At 32.8% G+C, this 18563-nt stretch overlaps 1 protein-coding gene across 1 annotated transcript; it reads left to right on the forward strand.

The window, feature by feature from the left end:
• Positions 1-761: 761 nt before the first annotated feature.
• LOC130623550 (beta-adrenergic receptor kinase 2-like) lies at positions 762-17791 on the forward strand. Its single transcript, XM_057439044.1, has 23 exons — positions 762-952; positions 3983-4059; positions 4375-4448; positions 4967-5068; positions 5211-5285; positions 6479-6540; positions 6621-6672; positions 7457-7548; positions 8780-8867; positions 9397-9478; positions 9624-9676; positions 10271-10348; positions 10453-10547; positions 10798-10905; positions 11401-11467; positions 11803-11903; positions 12214-12280; positions 13413-13508; positions 13672-13747; positions 14175-14252; positions 14573-14700; positions 15426-15551; positions 17166-17791. Exons 1-23 carry the CDS (start codon positions 840-842, stop codon positions 17322-17324), a joined length of 2049 nt encoding a protein of 682 aa, XP_057295027.1. The 5' UTR covers positions 762-839; the 3' UTR covers positions 17325-17791.
• The last annotated feature ends 772 nt before the right edge of the window (positions 17792-18563 follow it).

Genomic DNA, 18563 nt, shown 5'->3' on the forward strand with positions numbered 1-18563 from the left:
TGCACATAGTCATGATTTACATAATGTAGTAGAAACTTTTCAACTGGCGCGAAAAAAAAGCTCTGTGAACGAGATTAAGGTAGTAGACGTGAAAGCAAACGCGATTATACTATACAAAAAAACTAAAAAGGTACATCAAAATGTTAAATTTTTAATTTTATTGTTTTTCCACCTTGTACACAGACAAAATAATTGTTCCTTTCAAAATTTCAGAACAACTTCATCCTCAGGGATTTTTTGCCTGTGACAATCGGTTCCAATTAAAAGGCGTACACAAAAAATTCAATGATCTGGATTTTCCCCCGCCACTTTCTCTTTTGATCGTAATTTACAAAGCGATAAGGTCTTTCACAAAAACGCGTGTTTACCGAAACAACACTTGGACCCCACCGATATGCATTATGCATATACATATACGCCTTTGCATTATTGACCCATTCCCTGCTTCCATGGATAACTTTGGTCTCTTCTTTGTAAATATTTATGGGATTTTTTTTAAAAAAAAAACATATAGTGGTGCAATTATTTGAAAATTTCTTCTTTGGAAAGGGAAAAATTTAAAAATAAAAATTACTGTCAATATTAGATAATTCTGATGTTGCGTGCACGCTTTGCCTTTGATATTTATCCGTTGAAACCAATGCGATATATCTTTCCCTTTATGAATAATTAAAATGGTCAGAAAAGAAAAAACGAAGAACTTCGTGGATTTTCAGTAATTTTTCTAATTTCTTTTCAACTCTCTCTACGAAGGAGTTCAAGAAAGCCAAGTTAGCAAGAAGAAGGACGAGGAATTCGAATTCAACTTTCAACCAAAATAAAAACAAAAACAGTCCAAGATGGCGGACCTCGAGGCCGTCTTGGCCGATGTCTCTTATTTAATGGCTATGGAAAAATCTAAATCTACACCAGCAGCTAGGGCAAGTAAAAAGATAGTACTACCAGATGCATCGTAAGTGCCAGTTCTCTACATTTTAAGTGCACATTGTCAACAATTATCTCTGCGTATATACTTTTTAGCCAGCTTAGCTGCTACCTAAACCTAGCCAGAGGTAGCTAGCTAGCTGGTTAGTTAATTGCGAAATGACAATATGATATGGTACGATAGAGTTCAGCTAACCAGTTAGTTTATCTAGCTAATAGATGGATCGCGATTGTGTACAAACGTAGGTTTTAGCACGTGTGTTTAGTAAGTAAAAGAGTAGGACCATAGCTGACTGGCTAGTAGCTAGCTAGCTATAGATAGGTTAAAATGATTTTTGGCAATTCATAACTATACATTATAAACCCAAGGTACAAAAGGCACTGCCACTAATTTTTTAACTAGCATACAATAATCACATATAACCTTCATTCATCAGACCCAAGGTTCACCCAGAGGAGATACAATTTCACCAGTTAAATTTTTATAGAAATGAAGCAAGATATGCTGGGTAATCTAGTAAGCCTATTTTTAAGCATATTGTAAATTGGTTTACAAATAGGTTTACGAAGTAAATTTTCTCAAAACTATCAAGATGAAGACTGGCGAAATAGTACCACCCTTGCGAAGAAAATAAAACCATAGGTCTAATAATGGGTCTAATAATAATTTTTTAATGTTAATTTCTATAAATTTTTGTAGTTTGTATCTAGCGAATTACTTACGCATGTTCATTATTCTCATCACAAAATTAAAACATTTTATCGTGCAGAAAGTTGTATATTAGTTAACTCTACCCTTTTTCACCTTTTTTAAGTTGTGTAGGTTTAATAGAAAGTTTAATAAAAATAAAAAGTACAATTTTTTGAAATTGTGTGCTTTCTTTTTTTCAATCCTACCAGTCTCTGTTTAATTGACATTGGCAAGTTTGTCAATTGGTTCCCTGTTCCATGTTTATAACTTATTGGTGAGATGAAACATAAATGGAGAAGAATGGAATTGGTTTCACACCATCTTATACTTGCAGTTGCCACGTGAATGCAGTGAGGTGAACTTTAGAGTCCAAATTTTTTAGTTGCAAAATAACTGCTAAAAAGTTAATTTATGTAACACAATAAAGATTATTAAATCCATGGCATTGCACTTGTAACTTTTGGACCAATTCTAAAAATCATATGAAAAAATGATTTATGTGGGTAACTAGGAATTCTTATAAACAAATTTGGAGGAATTGCCCTAAGTAAATTTCAACCACCCTTTGGACAATTAAATTCTTTCCAAAACCTTTAGACTATTGCCTTCTTGTTGGGAATAGTCTAATTTTGATTGATATAAGCTCAACCCAATAAATGCAGTTAAAAATTGATTTAAGAATTTAAAATGACAACAGCACAGTGTCAACACAGTATCATTATTTGTGCCTAGTAACATCAGAATGTGAGTAAAATTATTCATCAAGTTGCATTTTGAAAACATTGTAGCTCTTGTTGTGTATAGCTTGTGTACAGATTTTATGCAGAATGGTATATAGTTAAAAAAGTTTTGAGTAACTTCATCTCTGCAAAGATATTTACTGCAAATTTTTTCGTATATCAATTTTCTGCAGGACGTAACCCATTAAGTTCTTTGTTGGTCAACTAAAAGTATCTTCACTTCTGGAAGTTATTTTAGGAAAAATACTATTGACATATCACTTGCCACTTATGTCACAAATTATAACTTAACTGAGTAATATCCAAGTGATAAACTATAATAGCATGTCAGGTTATTGTTTAAATGTTTTAGGACTTGATTTAAAGGGTTTTGTCCTTATTTTTGAGTATTAATTGCCAACTGAAAAGAGAAAATTAACCTGTGCGTGATTTAGCAAAGAAAATAATAAAATAATAATAATATAGCAAGTGAAGTGTTAACTGAAACATGTACAAGTGAAAAAGATCAGGAATCAGGCTTTGACCCAATCAAATCTAAATCCAATATTGGATTGATTCAGATTCACGTTGCAATGGCATACTCCTGTGAGTATCAGAATGAAATTCAAAGTGCTCCCTGGTCTAGAGCCTCTTAACCTTTTTACCCTTGCTCAATTTGTCATCTAGAATGTTGGATGCTACCTCTTTGTGCTTGATAATAATTAAAAAATGACAAAAATGCAATCTTTACCTGCTTGCAAGAATTGTGTTGCAGTGTGAATTGGTGGGGAAGACTCTGTTAAGGCAATAAGTTTGTACCACAAACAAAAAAATTTGTTCAATGCACTTTTGATTTTGCCAAAGTTGTTAGAGATATGATGCTTGGTATAACTGTCCATCTCATGGCACAACATCATCTTGACTCAATAAAGAATTTTATTGAGAACATTTATTTAAATGTCAAGTTGGACAAAGCAATCAAAAGTGTATGAGCATCAATTTTAACAAGCAACCAGCATAAAAAAAAAGTCTCTAATAGTAAAAATTGTAATCTATCTGTTATTTTATTTTTAAAGGTTTAACAATTTTTTTTTTGAAAAATGCCAGTAAAGCTACAGCTAAATTTTTTAAAAGATCGGATTTTAATTGAAACATGCCAAAATTTAATCAATACTCTACCAATATATTATAATTTGTGGGCAAAGTTATAGACTTTTTTTGAAGGGCTTTTTTACATCAAGATTCTGGAACACTTTCTAGTTTCAGGGTCTTTTAGCCCTCACATCAAGATTCTATAACACTTTCTAGTTTTAGGGTCTTTTAGCCCTCATTCTTTTTAGGACAGAATTTAGTGTTTCAAACCTAAAAACCAAACTGTTTGAAAATTGAATGCTGACCTGTTTTGCCAGTGTGTTAGCAGTCCATCCTAACAAAAATGTTTAATGCAGCTATGTTGACGTTAAAAAAGCATAATTTTTAAAAAAAGTCGAAATACACATTGGTAGTAACTAAAATGGAATATGGTAGAGTTTTTGACAAAACTGCTAAGAATTAAAGTATATATAGTTTTTAAAACTTTTTTTTAAACTTAAACTATTTTTGTCCAGCATCTAAAAAGAATTATATATTATTTTACTTTTCTTTATAGAGTCTACAGTGTTATGCACAAATACCTTTCAGACAGAGAAGAAGTTAAATTTGACACAATCTTTGATCAAAAATTAGGTAAGGTTGTTGATGTTTTATCACAAATTTCGTCACTTTCCACCGTTTTTTTTTTGTAACTAAACAAGCAAAAAATACAAACCCAACCTTGTAAGTATATAAACAAAAAAATCTCCTACGTGGAAGGTAAACACAAGCAATATTTTATGCGTGTGTTTTGTGTCAAAGATCAAGCAATATTTTATGCGTGTGTTTTGGGTCAAAGATCGGTCTTCAACAAATACAATAAAAAAAACTGAAATTGCTTTGAGTGATGTAGCAATATTGAAGCTGGGTGAAGTAAAGTTTATATTTTCTTTTTTCTTACTTTTACAGGTTTTTTATTATTTCAAGAATTTTGTGAACAACAGTGCGATGAACCGGTACCTCAAATAAGATTCTATGAAGCTGTAAGTATATAATGCAGCATATCTGTATATTTTCGAAAACCTTTTGTTGTAATATGCAATGCATTGTTGGATCTAGTGAGAACAACTTGTTCAGATGTCTGTCATACGGATTACTATCTTCTCTTTGAGAATTCAAGAAAACCTTTCAGTCTTGTCAAAGAAAAAAAAGCTAGGTGTATGGTACTTCACATGCTCAAAGTGGGCAATGTATGCTGCTTTTATTGGCATGTTTGCATTTTGAAGTTTTTATTTAACTACACCCTTTTTCTAATTAAGCATGTCACATATCTTTTTCATATTTTTAGTAGTATTTATATAATCAAAAATCTTCATAAATAGGAATATATGCATTGTACTGCACTGCACAAAGGTAAAACAATTTTAAGGGTTGGAAAACATGAGTGTATGCAACTATTAACCGAACATTAACTTGGTAATTTAGGACTAATTTAAAAAGAAGAATGTAGCAATGAGAAAAAAAGGAATCAATAATTTTAAATTGTTTTTCTCGTTATTAGATTAAAGAATATGAAAGTTTACAAAGTGTCGAAGATAGATTAAGCAGAGCTCGTGAAATATTTGATAACTACATTATGAAGGAGTTACTGTCCTGTTCTCATGTAAGTTGTTTGTGCAATGAGACAAATTACAAAGATTGTACCAACCTTCCCTTTCGATTTCTGCCTAAGAATTTATTAATAAAAAAATAAAAATCTGCTCTGACTGGTCAACTGTTTGTAATTTTATTTTCTTATTTTATAGTCTTTCACATTTTCAGCAATTGAGCATGTCCGAGCACTTTTAGTAAAGGGTGAAGTACCTGTTGGGTTGTTTGAGGTTTGTACAAATTTGTGTTTGCATCTATATTATCATTAATAAACTTTCCATATGGTAGCTGTATTTTTTTATGGGTTAAGGACTAGTAAATATGTGATACCCAGTCTTGCCTAATTAATTTTTTTCTCATAACGATGTTAGCAATGTCAAGTATTTTAGGCTTCCAGGTTAGTTGTACTGGTCAGATTCTCATAAATTTAATGTTTTACATCATCAATAAAATCATTCTGCACATGTGCATGTAGTATCACCTACCTCTCCTTAAATAGTCTGTTGGTTAAAATTGAAGTTGAATATGCTAAACAGAGTTTGCCATAAAAGCATGTCACATAATGTATGAAACATCTGAGACATTTATTTAATAAACAAAAATTTACCTTAGCATATCAATCCAAATTAATTATGGAAATCAGTAAAAGTTTTGATTTTTATGTTGTCTTACATAAAGAATTTGCAGTGCAACTTATTTGCTGTGATTAGAACCACGAAAACCAAGATTTTTTGCATAGAAGTCCTGCATCTATTTAAGAGGCAGATCAATTGAACGTGTAAAAAACCAGCAAGGGGCTGATGTCTTTTGAATCCTTAAAAACTATAAATATGTGAAAAGATAGAACTTAACAACTACAGCTGTTATATCTTATTCTCCTCATAGAAACAGGGACAAATACAGCAATATTATAAGTTTAACATGGCAAAGTTGAGATTTCTGTTTGAATGATTTACTGTGAGAAAAATGGCTGATGTTAGCAACAATTAGCACATTTCCAGAGTTAGGATCTAACCAAATAAACGTTGAAAGTTCAAATTGCGTGTACCTAGTATAAAATGACTGCAATCAAAAACATGCAACAAATTTTACCTGAACAAATATTTTTTTTCTTTTAAATTCTTGAGCAGCAGACCAATTACCAGCACCATTTACTACAAAATGCCCTGCTTGCCTTGGATAAATTTGATGCCCTGAACATTGTTTGTTCTGCTAAGATTTTTACTGACTTGAAGAAATTTCTGAATCTTCCCCTGTATTCATTTTGGTCAATTGCTCTGGATGTTTATTTTTAGTGATGTGACTTCATGTGACAAAAATGCAGCCATTGTAGCAAAATCTCACAAGGAATTGATGTCATATCCATGTTAAAGCACTATCACAATGACACTGCAAATGTTTGAAAAATATTTTTTCTTTTTAGCCTTATGACAAAGAAATTAGAGATAGTCTTCGTGGTAGAGTCTTCACTAAATTTTTAAAAAGGTAAAACTTTGTATCCCAACTAGACTAATGTATTAGGCAGACTGTATTTTGAAACTATTTTGTGATTAAATTTGTTTTAGTGAAAAATATGTACGGTATTTGCAATGGAAGAATCTAGAACTTAACCTTCATGTAAGTAACAAGATATGTTTTTACGTTTATTAAAAAAGAGAAAAATTATTTTTGTTTGTCATAGTTTTCCGCCATGATTGAAACCTGGGGGTTAGGGGTGCAGGAAACTATGAATTTAGAGGAAAATAATTTGGTTTTGCCTAGGAGGTGGGGGGACAAGCCAGTTTACTGGGAGGAGGTTTTGCCTGGCGTGGACTGAGCATTGGTCAGTATTACCAGTAGAACTAAATGTTTATATGTTTACTTACTTTCATTATCAGTAAAAGTTTGTATATGGTATTTATTATATTATATTAATTAGATTTAATTGCATGCATAGACAAAGTCAGTTCTTGAACCTGTACCATATTCCTTTGTATTTTTTGAATAAAAAAACAATTATTTTGTTGATTTTTCTGCTGCTTCAGAATCGTTCTTGTAATATATTTTTGTCTTTCTTTTGTAACTTTATCACCCCTCAAGTAAGCCTGTCAAAAAATCAATGATCTTAAATCAATAAGTAATTTACAAACTAGCTGATATATTTGCATATTAAATTTATTTGGCAATATGCACTCCTAATTTTTCTCAATTAAAATTGGATGTCTTTTACGTAGTACACAAAATTAATGTGCCAGCCTAACTAAGAGACAATACTATGTTGTTTATTACGCCTAGAATCTCTTAAACTTTTAAAAACACATTAAGCCACACTAATAAATTGGTGCACATATCTAAAAATAGTCAATGAACTCAAATCAGAAGAAATAACTCATTTTATTGTTCCTGTATCTTTTCTTTTCAGTTAACAATGAATGACTTCAGTGTCCATCGTATCATTGGGAGAGGAGGATTTGGGGAAGTATACGGTTGTAGGAAAGCAGATACTGGAAAAATGTAAGCAAGTTGTGTTTGCTTTTGATGACCATATTTATAATTTTAATTTTTTATCAATGCTTTGTTATTTTTAACAGTAGACAAAACAGTCCTCAAGCCACTAATCTTTTTATTGATGATATATACAAGGAAATTTAATCCATTTTTCTATTAAAAAAGTAAGAACTAGTTGCCAGCCTGTGACCGTCTTGCAATTTTTTCGCAATTACTTGAAACTAATCCCTAACAAGAAGCCCAGGGGCTTGAAGATTTCCGCCATTAGCCTAAAAGATTTTAAAATTTGAAGTTGATCTTGAAAACGGAGAATTATGGGGTAAATAAATCATTGAGTATTCTCAATTATTATTGTAAAGGGACTGATACACTTGTACAATATCACTGAAATATCACTTATAATATCAATATAATTTCTTAAAATATGTTTAAAATAGAGTTATAATTTCTTATAATTTCTTATAATATAGCTATATTATGTATAATTTCAACACCTGACATGTGCGTCATAACCTCATAATTTGCTGCATGGCTATAATATTTGAATAAAATCAAACAAGTTTGATTTTAATAATATTGTTGGTGATCTGGTTTCGAATGCTTTTTGTTTGTGTTACAATAGATCTATTATCTGCTAGCGTTGTTGTTGCAACGATGATGAAATCAAATGAAATTATAAGATATTTTAACAAATTATAAGTATATTGTAGAAAAATTATAACTGTATTATAGAATATATTTAATGATATTATACAAGTGAATCCTGGCCTTAACTAACCTGCAATGTTAAAATACAACTCAATAAATAAAAATAAACATTCATGAATAATTAATTAGTTCTGCTGAATATAGCTTTAGTCTACGTGCTTGAAAAATTGTACAAAAAGAAATGACATAACATCAAAGATGGCGCATTATAAGACGATATTCATTATGCTACACTGCATAAGCTTTAACTTTTGATAGCATATAAACTTTAATAAAGTATTGTTCATTGGATAATAAAACAATCTGTTGCACTGTTAGGATTCTTATTGGCATAAAACTCATTTTTGCCTCGTTCTCAGAATATAATCTGTCAAAACGAGGATTAAAACTTTAGCCTGGATAAGTTTCGGCCGTCCAGCCTAGCTGTGCTGTCTCTATCTATCTCTCTATCTCTCTATCTCCTCAGGATTCCGCCTTTGCTGGCGGAAATCAATTATTGTATTAATTTTTTGTGTCTTTTTTCTTATAGGTATGCACTAAAGTCTCTTGATAAAAAACGAATTAAATTAAAGCAAGGCGAAACTTTAGCACTAAATGAAAGAATTATGCTCTCCATGGTAGGTGTTTGAACAAGACAAAAAGGCTGGCCCTGTTAAGGTTTTTTTTTAATCCTAAATTCACACTTTGTCTACACGAAGAATATAAAAAATCTGTATAGAATTGACAGTTTTTTAAATTCAGGTCTGCAAAAGAAGTGCTGACATAGCCTTATTATTATTAATGTAGTCTGCATTTTAAAAGGGTTTTTTTTGTGAACTAAAACTACAAATTACAATCACTCTAGCCCAACAAAAAAATAACACTTATGGGAGTGGCAACCCTGCTTTTTGACCTGGATTGACCTGGATAGTAGAGTGGACTTTTTTAATGCCTGGAAACTTTCTCAGCTTTAATTACCTGTATCTTCACTGTTATTGTGTTTGCAGATGGAATGATTTAAGGAATGTAGTTTGATGTTTGCAATTTGAAACTAGCACTAAAAAGTCTACCTAATCTATTCTGAAGCCTTAATTTCTTCTCAAATGTTTTAACCTATGTTCTGTTTTCTATTTTTAGTAATTCTACTTTCTTTTCTATTTCTTCTAGGTGAACAACCCATTTATAGTATGCATGACGTACTCCTTTCACACACCAGATAAACTCTGCTTCATATTAGACTTAATGAACGGTAGGTTTTTTTATGTTTTCATATTCCAGATATTTATGATACCAATATGTAAAAACATGTTTTGAATATAAAAACCTTAAATTTTTGATAGTAATAACTTTTAATTGGAACAAAATTGTTACAAAATGTTGATTGGTGCATTTAGGTGGCGACTTACATTATCACTTGACACAACATGGCGTTTTTGACGAAAGCAGTGTAAGTACTTCTATCACGTGTAGTGTTTATCAGTTTTAAACTCTTGTCAATTTAAAACCCTATTCATTTTTTATAAACATAGTGTTGTCAGCCTAAACATGACTTAAAAATCACTAACACAAATTCATTGATAGGAATTAAACACATAGATAACCAGCACCATTTGAACATATTTTGGGTGAATGTTCTGGAAAAATAAGATCAGTTAATTCTTGTTTTGATACAGGTCTGAAATAAAAATTAAGGATCGGGTTGTGAAAGCAAGTGCAGTACAGATAAATTTTTAAGAGAGTGACAGTTCGCTATTTTTCTTTGTAGGCAGCTCAGCCTCAAAATTGTGAATAGTTGAAATTACAAAAACTTACATGGTTAAGAGGACTCTATTATAAAGCTTTGAAGTTTAGTCAAAGTATGTTAAATATGGCTGCTGATGGTCATAAGCAAAACATTATTTCTAATTCTGCAATATTTAAAGTTTATATAAAATATGTATCCATATCTTGTTTGTTTATTTGTTCGTTCCTTTTTTCATTTGTCCATTCATCCATTTATCTGTTTTATGTCAGCCATGTTTTTCTTTGTTCTGTATTTTAGACACAATTTTATGCAGCAGAGGTCATGCTTGGTTTAGAACATATGCACAAAAGATTCGTCTGCTATCGAGATTTGAAAGTAGGGTTGTTATTTTAAAAACACACACATAATTTTAAACTCACTTATTCACTTTCCTCCACAAGTTTTACAACACTGACTTATTGACAAATGCTTTTTTTTAGCCCGCCAACATCTTGCTGGATGAGAGTGGACATGTCAGGATATCAGATCTTGGTTTAGCCTGTGATTTTTCCAAAAAGAAACCACACGCTTGTGTGTAAGTAGTTTTCAGAGAAGAAGTTGTTTTTTCTTGTTCTTTTTCTTGCTTGTTTGTTGTTCGACGCCATTTTTTTTTATCTTACCCAATAATATCACAATATTAAGTTTAATATTATCTTTTTTGATATAAAACATGCATATCTATGTAAGCCCATATTTTTTCACAATCTTGATCAGTCTTAAAATCTAGTTTTGATGAGGCTGATAAAGTGTGCTTTTCACCTGATTTCCAAGACTTTATTATTTAGAGGTACACATGGTTACATGGCACCAGAAGTCCTTCAGAAGTCAATAGCATATGATTCATCAGCTGACTGGTTTTCACTTGGTTGCATGTTATATAAATTATTAAGAGGGTAGGTTAACCAATTTTTTTAAGCTAGGTACAGCCTAGCCGTACAGAGCTCTGAAGCTGGATTAACGTGGATGGATTCTCCCACCCATTCATCCATGCCTACCACACCCATTTTTTCGGGTTTACAATTTGCTTTTTAAACAGCTGGTATTTGTTATCGCCTATAACTAAAACACATGACCAACTCTCTGTCTTTAAATTATACTACATAACACGTGAAGTAATAGTAGCAAGAAATAAAGAAATGTAAATGTCAACAAAATTTGGACACACAGTGATATTTATAGTTTTTGCTCTTTACTAGTCAACTTTAGTTTTAAATCACGCTTTATGGGAATGTGAAACTTCCTGTTTCCATTGAAATAGAGTTGCGTCCTGAGGAAATAAATATCTGTATTTCTATTTAAGTGTAAAATAGACTTACTTTCAGCAAAACTATCATTCCCTGTAGAATTTTTTTTGAACATCCATATTTATGTGCATGTTGTATTTTTAGTCATAGTCCATTTCGCCAACAAAAGACGAAAGATAAACACGAGATTGACAAGATGACACTAACAATGGTATGTACCGTATGTAGCTACTGTATGTCTTCCCGTTAACAAAATACATCCGCTTTTGGTATAATGAATACAATGTGTGGAAAAAGTAATGGCCTATCTACTAAGATATTGTAATGAATTGGTATGATGAATACAATGTGTGGAAAAAGTAATGGCCTATCTACTAAGATATTGTAATGAATTGGTATGATGAATACAATGTGTGGAAAAAGTAATGGCCTATCTACTAAGATAGTGTAATGAATTGGTATGATGAACACAATGTTGGGAAAAGGTAATGGCCTAGTTACTAAGATAGGATAAAAAAATAAAAATGTAAGTATGCATTTTTATAGGATGTAAAATTTCCTGATGAGTTCTCAACGAATATGAAATCTTTACTTGGTGGCTTGCTACAGAGGAGCGTTCCGAGTAGACTTGGTTGTGGTGGAAGAGGGTGAGAGAGCTTTTTATGTTTACGTGTTGTTGTCACTTATAGACAACCTACATATTTTTGTTTTTACTTATGTTAATGATTTTAACAAAGGATTTTTTTGGCGAGAAAATGTTACTATTGTGGGTATCTTTGTAATTTCTTATTTGCATGATTGATAAACTAAAAAATGTTGCCCAAACATTTTCTAAAAAATTAAGTCCTTTGAGCCTTGAATATTTAGCAAATAATTTTTGAATATGTATTGACTTGCTTGACATACTGATTCCTTAATAGTTTACTGTTATGATGTTGCCCATAATTTTGGTTTTAGAGCCGACGAGGTGAAAGAACATAAATTCTTCAGTGGTATCGAATGGAAACAGGTCGAACTGCAGAAGGTTAGTTGTCATAGCAACAAGATGCTTAATATTTTATTTTCACATTTACAGGTCATAAAGTGCGAAGCCATATTATCCCAATAGAATTGTTAACTTTATCCAAGGACTTTAACAATGTGAAAAACGTTGTACCTGGATATTTTTTTATTCTTAGAAAATAATTATAACTGTTAATTCAGTAATCAGTTCTTTTAATGAAGTTCTATCTAAAATTTTGCTTGGATCTGAAATTCAATCTAAAATTCTGATTCGATTTGAAGTTCCATGTAAAATTCGGATTGAATTTGCAATCAAACAACTGCTACGCAGCAGGTATGGACGCTCAGTAGCAGGGAAACGTACAGATAGGGTCTCCAGCGGCCTGACAAAGTGTCCATCCCAGTCACATTATACACATTGTTAAGCAAGATCAGATAAAAAAAAACGTATTCGTGCCTCCTTTCGAAAGTTGGGACTGCTCTCTCCACTTTCAAAAGTATGGACTGCTCTCTCCACTTTCAAAAGTATAGACTGCTCTCTCCACTTTCGAAAGTTGGGACTGCTCTCTCCACTTTCGAAAGTTGGGACTGCTCTCTCCACTTTCAAAAGTATAGACTGCTCTCTCCACTTTCGAAAGTTGGGACTGCTCTCTCCACTTTCAAAAGTATGGACTGCTCTCTCCACTTTCGAAAGTTGGGACTGCTCTCTCCACTTTCAAAAGTATAGACTGCTCTCTCCACTTTCGAAAGTTGGGACTGCTCTCTCCACTTTCGAAAGTTGGGACTGCTCTCTCCACTTTCAAAAGTATAGACTGCTCTCTCCACTTTCGAAAGTTGGGACTGCTCTCTCCACTTTCGAAAGTTGGGACTGCTCTCTCCACTTTCGAAAGTTGGGACTGCTCTCTCCACTTTCAAAACTATGAACTGCTCTCTCCACTTTCGAAAGTTGGGACTGCTCTCTCCACTTTCAAAACTATGAACTGCTCTCTCCACTTTCGAAAGTTGGGACTGCTTTCTCCACTTTCGAAAGTATGAACTGCTCTCTCCACTTTCAAAAGTATGAACTGCTCTCTCCACTTTCAAAAGTATGAACTGCTCTCTCCACTTTCAAAAGTATGAACTGCTCTCTCCACTTTACACTTTTCTTCTTTCAGCTTAAACCACCTTTAATACCTCCTCGAGGAGAAGTGAATGCAGCTGATGCGTTTGATATCGGTTCCTTTGACGAGGATGACGTAAAGGGTGTTAAGGTATGACGTCATAGTGATTTTCTATTTTTAGATGGTGTTGTTATTTTTTCCTCCTAACATGTATTGCGTTATACGTTTGTCATTTATTGTTCTTCCGTTTTGTTTTTGTTTTGTTGTTGGTTTATTTGGCTTTTTTTTATTTCATTTATTTCTGTATTACTAGCTTGCTGATAGTGATCAAGGACTGTACAAAAATTTTAGCTATGTAAACTCTGAGAGATGGCAACAAGAGATAGCAGGTTGGTATTTTTATAACTTTTGTACAACATTTCAGGGACTCGTTATCTTTATGTTTTTGAGACGCGGTGTTTACCAGAAGGAAGAAAAAACTAGATCTAAATCTCCGTGCATTTGATTTTCAAAAATTTGCCATCACATGCAATTAAGACAGCTAAAAGCGTTACTTGGTTGGAAAAAAATCAGTATTTTAAGATCCATTGTAAACTAAATCTTAAAAAAATGGTTGGCTGTTTTTAACTGATAGAATGTCTGTCTTTTAGTGTCTAGTGTCGATAAAAAGGGAGTAGAAATTCAAAATTTTGCTTCTGTCACTCCTGATCCACCATTTTAGCTTTTTTCTACGGCCTTTAGTTTATTATAAGTAGTAAGTTGTCATTTTTATTTTTTTGTTAATGTTTGAATTTCTTACTTTTTTCTTTCATTTAGAAACCGTTTTTGATGTAGTTAACCAAGAAACTGAGCGTATGGAATCAAAGAAACGTACCAAACATAACCTAGCTTTAGGTAAGTCTTGTGTGTGTGTGTGTGTGTTTGTGTGTAAATCAGATAATAAAGGCATCAATCTTGGCAGATAGTAAAGTTTGATTTTTGTGTCGCTTTTGCTATGATTTTAAAGCTTGCGGTTATTGTTACCGAATTGCACCACAGCTGGTGTTAAGGCAGTGAAAATGTAAATAAGCCTCAAACGATTCTAAATTTCGATAATAATAAACGAACAAAAAACAAATATAAATAAGAATAAAATATAAAAAACATTTTTTTAACTCTGCTTAAAGTTTAAACAACTTTTTTTGATGCTTGAATTTATGTTTGTTTGTTATTAGATGTTCAAAATGGCGACTGTTTGTTGCATGGGTACTTGCACAAATTAGGCGGTCCCTTCGGTTCAGTTTGGACAAAGAAATATTTTTACTTATTTCCCAATCGTTTGGAATACAGAGGCGAGCAGTCAGTAAGTTTTAATTTTTTTTTGTGTGTCTTAGTTCAAAGTTGTAGTAAATCTGAATCTTTAAAATTTGTTTAGACGTATATTTGAAACGTTCCTTGCTTATTATGCATCCAGTGACTCTCTTGTTTTTATTTTTGCTGATCCAGGGAGCGACTATTGAAGTTATTTTTTCATTGAATCGAATGTTATCGAGGAAGGTTGTTATCCTAAATAGAGCTTGTTTGGTGGTTTTACTGTTATTTTTGTTGCTGTTGTTATCTTTCGTTGTTGTTGTTATTGTTGTTGTTGTTATTTTTGTTGTTGTTGGAAATTTTACTGCTTATAAATGTTATGAGATTAAACTAAAAAAATCAAAAGTTTGATCTCTCAATAAACATTCATCATCCTCTGCAGGAATCTTCAAAACATTTTTATTTAGTAAAGATGCGTTGTCTCCTATTTTTCGTTGTGTTTGCTGCTTTTTACATACTTCTTTACCATAAGTTTGACTGCCTAGGTGTTTCTTGGTTTAGCGTTCGCATTGGTTATACCTTAGAATTTTTGACATGTTTTACCTGTGTGAGTACATACGCTTGAAATACGGTGAATTATGGCAAAAAATAATTTTAAAACCTAAAGTAATTGTCGTACAGACAGTCTGTTTCTGGCTGTCTGCATTGACTGGGTACACCCCATTTGTTGCAGCATCGGACTCTATTTTTATTTGTAAACATCTCTGTCTGGTTTAGAACTCGCAAAAAATTCTGCTACCATTAGAAGACATACAATACGTGGATGAAACGAACTACAAAGGCTTCAACTGTATCAAGATAATCCTTAAAGATCAGCGAGAAAGTCTCGTACTACGAGCAGATGTAAGAACCACCTCTTTACTTTTTGCGCTAATTGAAATGCGTCTTGAAACATACACCCTGCAAAGTTTCTAACCGACAAGTATACGACGTACACATAAACTTCCCTATAAAGCAAACTGTCCAAAATACAATACGGGGGCTTTTTTAGTCCCGAAAATAAAAACGTCGAGGATCAAGAATCTTGCATTACAAGATTTATTTTTACTAAGGTGATATGTTCGTACAATTACAAGCCTGTTCGTCAGAAAAGCAAAATTTTCAAGTTTATTTGTGGTTCTGGAGGAATGGGACATTGTGGAAAATTTTGAGATTTTAGTGACAATTTGACAGCAGGGTACAGCAGGGGTCCAGGCGCTGTATGCCACCTGTCCCCACAATCCAGGGGCGAAGCTTCTGGAAGCCAACACATTTTTAGAGTCTTGAAACACGCAAAACAGCTATTTCGGCCCTGCTTGTTACGTACTGATTTCGTTAATCGAAGTATTTAGTGAGATAGCCTGTAGGTTCTCTGGTTGGATAACATCTTTTCATGCAGTGATAGAAACACTTCTTGGTAGAAAATAAAAAATATTACTTAGATTTTTTATTTGGGGACAGGTGGCATACAGCGCCTGGACCCCTGCTGTACCCTGCTGTCAAATTGTCACTAAAATCTCAAAATTTTCCACAATGTCCCATTCCTAAAAAATAACGAAACTTGATTTCCGCGGAGTTCTATGGTTATTCGAGGTTATAAAAAGAGAAATTGCAGTTCGCTCTCTGGAATTTGCATCATTAAATTCTCTTAATTTTTTCGGGTAAGTGGAACCATTCTTCTCGTCCCTTGAACCAAATTACACCGTCGTAACTGGAACTTTTGCTCCATTTTTAAAACATTCCAGAATTCCAACGCTCAAATGTGTTTTTTTTACATTCGAATCACGTGCGTGGTGAAACATTACAATAAGTTTCGTTCCACTTTATAAAAGTAACTCACAAAAATTGAAGACGTTATGTTTTATTCTTATCCTTCTGGGACCGTTGACAACTTATTATGATAATAATTATTACAATCCTAATACTAACATCTTGTATCTCTCCGATTTCGCGTCATTGATGGATTTGAGTAACCATAAAACTCAAAAAGATTTGTTTTGATTGTGCCCCTATGAAGGAAAGAAAAAGAAAAGGGGAATTATTGCATGGTGTAATCCACGTAGAAAATGCTCGAATTATGGAATCCGGAAAGGTACGAAAAATCAGAGATTTAAAGCGTGCTGACGCCAGAAAATATAACCTTTTAAGATGTTTGAACTAACCAAAAAACCTAAGATCCAATGTCCTGCCTGAACATTGACAAATAAACAGCTTGTGGTTACGAACTTCAAAATTCCGCCCTCCTATCCAATAACGTATGTCCATGGTTGTTGGTAGGTAGTGACAAAGCATTGGCCATCGTATAGTTCTTTTTTATCTCATTTTCTTGACTGATTTTTGCGTCGTCGTTTCTTTTTATGAAATTTTCGCTATTTACTCCGAAGTGGTTAGCTTAACACCCTCGCTTAAACATTGGCTTCACTTTGAAGAACATTTTTATTGTCCATGAGACTTATACTTGTTTGTTTGTTTGTTTAGAGTGTAACGGAATATAATGAATGGTTTAAAGAAATCAACAAGTCTTTTGAAGAAGCTCAAATACACATACGTACAGGAGCGAAAATATTGACTTCAAATAGCAGTAAAAATTTAGCCTCTCAGTCCAGTCGCGAGGAACTTGATTCTTCAGTGCGTTAAACACACAACGGCCTGTATTTAGTAAAATCTGTTGTTATATAGTCGGCTGCAGCATTACGATTGGTTGGGCTTGTGCGACGTTATCACTGTGTTTTTAGCTGTTAATCACCGATGCAAGTGTATTTTTGGGAGCAAAACCCTATTCTCACAAATTTTAAATTAAAATTCCAATGAGCTTAGAAGGATTTTTTTTAACTGATTTCTTCAAATAATAATGGTGCTGTAGATGCTAAACGCAGTTAGTCAATGATACTAGAAAATAACAAACAAACTCGGTGTCAACATAGCAAGAACGACACAGGACGCTGATTAACTGGGAATTTTTATGCGTATAGAAATTAATGATTAACAAATTTGATGTTGCGCGGAAGAACGTTTCGCTTCACTGCATCTGTGTAAAACACACTTCTTTTTTTTGTTGCATGTATATGTAATTTATTTGGAATACACGGATCTTCCATCTTGTATTGAATGATTTATTTTTTCTGTCGATTAAGCGTAGCCAAGTGTATGCCGAAGGCTCCTTTTACTCTATCGCTCTTGAAGTCAAGGATTTGTTTTACTTGCTTATCCAAATGTTCAGAAACCGTGATTCACTAGTCTCACTCATCCAAGAACTCTGATTGACTTGTCGTATTCTGTGTTAATTTATTACCACGTGCATTTTGAAATATTTCGAATTCATATAATCTATTTTTCGTTGTTATTGTTGTTGCTATTGTTGTTATTATTGTTTAATGTGATCATCTTCAAGATAAATTCTTTGTTCATTCTTCGCTATACATAACAAAATCTAAGTCGGAATGCTAGTGCTAAAAGATTTTTCAGCACTTGCTTTTTATATTGAAACATGTCATTCTCCTTTGCTGATATTAAAAATCTAAATCGTAGTCTCAGTCTCCTTCGCAGAAGCTTTTCGTACGGACACGACTTTTTGATCTTGTACCTCACGATTTTTTTTTAGGTATACACAGAAAATTCAACGGTTATTTATTTTTTTTCGCTTTTTTTTACCTGTAAATTATTTTTCTCTACGTTGCTTTATATTTATAAAGGCAGATTTACACTCAAAAATTTTTTGGGACGAAGAATACTTAAATTTCAGAGTCATAACGAAAAGTGAAGTTGTCTTTTGGGATTTTGTCATGTGTCGTTCTAAAGTTTAGTGTACATCAGCCTAATATCTCACTCGCCATTTTTGTTGCTACGTCACTGTGTGTTGTGAACGATTTTCGTCTG

The sequence above is a fragment of the Hydractinia symbiolongicarpus genome, chromosome 13, assembly GCF_029227915.1.
Source record: "Hydractinia symbiolongicarpus strain clone_291-10 chromosome 13, HSymV2.1, whole genome shotgun sequence".
Taxonomy (NCBI): domain Eukaryota; kingdom Metazoa; phylum Cnidaria; class Hydrozoa; order Anthoathecata; family Hydractiniidae; genus Hydractinia; species Hydractinia symbiolongicarpus.

Coding starts and splice junctions, on each gene's coding strand:
- LOC130623550 (XM_057439044.1), top strand. CDS start 840: ATGGCGGACCTCGAGGCCGTCTTGGCCGATGTCTCTTATTTAATGGCT. Junction 11,468..11,802: donor ACAAGATGACACTAACAATG/GTATGTACCGTA, acceptor GCATTTTTATAG/GATGTAAAATTTCCTGATGA. Junction 13,509..13,671: donor ATGACGTAAAGGGTGTTAAG/GTATGACGTCAT, acceptor CTGTATTACTAG/CTTGCTGATAGTGATCAAGG.